The following is a 4,014-nucleotide window of genomic DNA, read 5'->3' on the forward strand; positions in this document are numbered from 1 at the left end:
GATCTCTATCGTTTAATACATCGATATTACGTTATATTGTCATGCACAATACGTGTGTATACAATACACACAAATTATAGATTGCAAACGATAATGCATTATCACGTAAATAGATATTATTTTTGGTATCAGAATAAATCTTTCTCGCGAAGCGTGTTACGCTCTAATTATCCTTTGCGGTTTCACTATTTCATAAATCGATTGAATCAAAAGAACGAATAATATCCATTTTTAACGTATATATAAATTATTCTTAACTCACACAATTGTAATAAGAATGAGTCTATTGTGAGATTCATAAATGATTCATAAATCATTAGATCTATCCGTTCCCAAGAAACAATTCTAAATTCGATTGCACGAACGTAAATTTATGCCAAATCAAGATACAAAATTATTATTTATTAAATTTAAATATTATTGATAACGAGACAGATTAGTCACATTCATGTCATGACAACAGAAAGAAAATATGTTTCCTTGCTATCGTATTCTTAATCGATACTTGTATTAAAATATACGAAATATACGAAATAAGAAATGATAAGTTCCCGTTGATCGAATTTGTACGTAATAAAATATATAATAAATAAACTAACAATATAAAATAAGTTACATTTCTCTCCGAATTCGTTGCAACACGAAACACAATGTTTCGTAAAACACATATCGCTTAATCTTGCGATTGTGTAATAGCCATAATAATAGCCATTTAGACAGGAAAGAACGATAATGTTTCGTTGATCGTGCTAAGAAGTAAAAGTACGAGCTTAAAATTCATATGGAATCGCTGTCGAACAAGATAAAGCTAAGTACGAAAATAGATTTTTTGTACCAGACAAAAACTTTCTCGAGGAGTTCAAAATGCATAAGTTAAAAAGGTCTTCTAAAGGAAAAATATTTACAAAATATATTCAATAAACTTTGAATTTCAAGCAACATGTAAAGTGGAGCCGCCGAAGTAACAAGTGTGACGAATATAATCGAAAAATAAATACATATAAAACACATTGTGTCATTTAAATAGCTGAGCGCATTAATTGTGCGTTAACCGCATTAAAACTAATAAAAGTTAAAGATTAAATATGTTGTTCTGTATTCCGTTGCACTAAACTGCGTTATAATTCGCATTGCATACAGTCTTACGTACGAATATTTCGTTGTTGACAGCTCAAACGTTTTTTATTTTTAAAATTTAAGCCATTTCCACGGCTCCACCGGCGAGCTTGATAAGGAAAACAATTGATAAAAATGTATAACTTATTTCTAGTCAACAAGTTCTTGGACGCTCGGAATAGGTGACTTGTCACTTTTCGGGTTAACTTGTAACGTAGATCCCCACTTTGTGCCTTTCTCGGCTTCTGCGGTGGCCATCAAACCGGAATGTGAGTTTAGCGGAGTGACGTCTTTTTTATATAGAAAGTATTCCACCACCACTGGAGAAAGAGGAGAAATTAGAGAAATGGAGATTCATTGAAATTTATATGGAGCATATCTGGTTTTGCATTTTAAATTCATATCTTATTTATATGAATGATACATGATTATAATCAACGTACTGAATATCATCCATATGAAAAACCATCCCCACGTCCTTGCAGACAGGTGCATTATCAGAACGACGTTGAAGAGAATGCTTAACGCTGGTATCAAGGGCATCAGCGGTATTTGGAATTTCCCGGTGGGTGGATTTTGTTTGTGAGCGGCAATTACGAAAAGACCTGCGAGCAAACAACAAACAAATACGGTTGAGTACAACATTTCTTCTGTCGTGTGCAAAACCGGAAAAAAATTGAGATAAACTCACTCGCGATGGGTAGCAGAAGAAAACTCGCTGCAAAAAGGTAACCGCTCTTCGTGAACGAAACTGACGTTTCAAACGCTATTATCATAAAAGTACTGAGGAAGCCGCAGCTTGTCGTGTAAATAATCAAACAAGCGCATATGAGAGGTCTCATGTGACAAGTACCGCAATTCTGCAGCCATAGCCAGTGTTCCATCCAGGCGTATCGCGGCTTGAATTTGCTAGATCCATCGCACCGCAGCTATAATTATAAATAATTTATTAATAATCTGTTATAAAAGATCTAAGAATTGCCTGGCGCAATGTTATTATATTAAGGCGGCACTTATATAGATTTCAAGAATCAAAATTTATTACATTTTTTATAGAAATCAAATATTTTGAAGTTGTACCGTGAGCCGCAATTATGGCATCCTAATTTAATCAAAAGCCCTAGCGGCACACTCACTTCGGACTTAGACGCGATGCTGCTGGAGTCCGCTTCCTCCGTAGGTGGCGAGGAACAGCCACTGCTGTGCCTACCAACTCTGGACAACTGATGCTCGGATGGACCGGACGATTGCTCGTGCTTGGGCAGATACCTCAGCAGGATAATGCTAATCGCCACGATACTGTACGCGAGCAGAGTCGCCATCGACATAGACTCCACCAGATGTTTAAGATCGAACATCAGAGCGATTAAAGCACTAAGCCCTCCACTTACTTTGAGAGGGCACACCGAGGGGGACAATTCACTGAGGGTTCCGGAAAGAGTCGTCGTCATTCCGCAAAGGGCACCCACGCTGCAAAAGCCACTTTCGATTAGCGCATCTTAAAAAATTAATTAAATCATCCTTTATTATAATATACACTATCTTTTATATCTTTTTAATATATTATACATCATAATATTAAAGTATTTTTAATTTGAATACACCGCGACTTGGTTATTGTGAGATCTCTTGGTATCGCTGTAGAAATATAGAATAAAAATGATGAAAGAAAGAATGGTGCCTACAGTATTTTTATTTTTACTAGTTTTTGTCATAAAAAAATTTCGTGAAAAGAACGTCTATGTTATAAATTTATCGAGTAGAGTTATAGAAAAATAAAATTGCTCGCCTTATCACATATTTAGCCCACGGGATACCCCTGGACGAAAAGGCTTCCGGCAGAGCGGTAACATTAATCTCCCAATACGGCACGACCAGTGTCAGGGCGCTGCTGATCAGCATATATACAACAATTACTATCGCTATCGAGAGCATCGTCGCCAATGGGATACTCCGACTTGGATCGCGAGCCTCCTCTCCGGCAGTCGCGATCGTGTCGAAGCCGACGTAGGCGTAGAAACACGTTGCTGCACCTGAATAACGCATCAGGATATAACGTCTTCGTTTCAACCGGAGAATATTACAAAAGATACAAAAACCATTTCCCTTGTATATAAATCTCTATAATCTCCATAATCTTCGAAATCGCGGATTGGTGAGGTCACACGATAATCCCCCTATATATTTTCCGTCGCATTTGTTTAATCAGTCTACTTGAGATAACCCACCCGTGATTACGCCGCCGAAACCATATGGTAGATAACCACCGTCCTCGCTGCTCCAGTTTGTAATGTCCGCGTAATAAATGCCCAGAACGACGAACAGACCCATCACCGCGAGGTTGATGATGGTCAGCAACGAGTTGACCGTTGCCGAAGTCTTCACCCCTACTCCCAAGAGCATCGCGTAAACCAGACATAATCCGCCAGCTAGGACGTCCGGGTTGGAGCCCTGCTCTCCTATGGTCCGCTCACCCATCACGTCGCGAGTATAATTGCTAATCGCACCGCCTCTCAACGAATGCACGTATCCGCTCCAAGCTTTCGCCACGAACGCCGCGCCTAATTAACACAATAAAAAGTCATTAATTGCCAATCTGATTTAATTTTAGCGCTAATTTAATATTTGACTCAATCTAATTCGATTTTCTTGTTCATTTTTTACTTCTTGTCGGTAAATCCTTCAGGTTCTCCGCGAAAAGATAGGTTCGTACCGATCATGTGCTCCAAGATAAGGTTCCATCCTACGATAAAGGCCCAAAACTCGCCGATGGCGACGTAAGTGTAGACGTACGCGCTGCCCGCTTTCGGTACTCGAGCGGCCAGTTCGGCGTAACAAAGGGCCGCCAAAATGGAAGCGAAACCAGCCACGAGGAAGCTGAACATCACCCCAGGTCCA

At 39.0% G+C, this 4,014-nt stretch overlaps 1 protein-coding gene across 1 annotated transcript; it reads right to left on the bottom strand.

Moving 5' to 3' along the window:
* Positions 1-6: 6 nt before the first annotated feature.
* LOC112466827 (cationic amino acid transporter 4-like) lies at positions 7-4,008 on the bottom strand. Its single transcript, XM_025035159.1, has 7 exons — positions 3,830-4,008; positions 3,345-3,677; positions 2,906-3,149; positions 2,253-2,586; positions 1,808-2,045; positions 1,560-1,721; positions 7-1,436 (listed from the first exon to the last, which is right to left on the bottom strand). The coding sequence occupies exons 1-7, from the start codon at positions 3,999-4,001 to the stop codon at positions 1,267-1,269; spliced, it is 1,653 nt and encodes a 550-aa protein (XP_024890927.1). The 5' UTR covers positions 4,002-4,008; the 3' UTR covers positions 7-1,266.
* Positions 4,009-4,014: the final 6 nt, after the last annotated feature.

This window comes from Temnothorax curvispinosus, unplaced genomic scaffold, assembly GCF_003070985.1.
Source record: "Temnothorax curvispinosus isolate PA1 unplaced genomic scaffold, ASM307098v1 QBEX01001620.1, whole genome shotgun sequence".
In the NCBI taxonomy this organism is placed as follows: Eukaryota; Metazoa; Arthropoda; class Insecta; order Hymenoptera; family Formicidae; genus Temnothorax; species Temnothorax curvispinosus.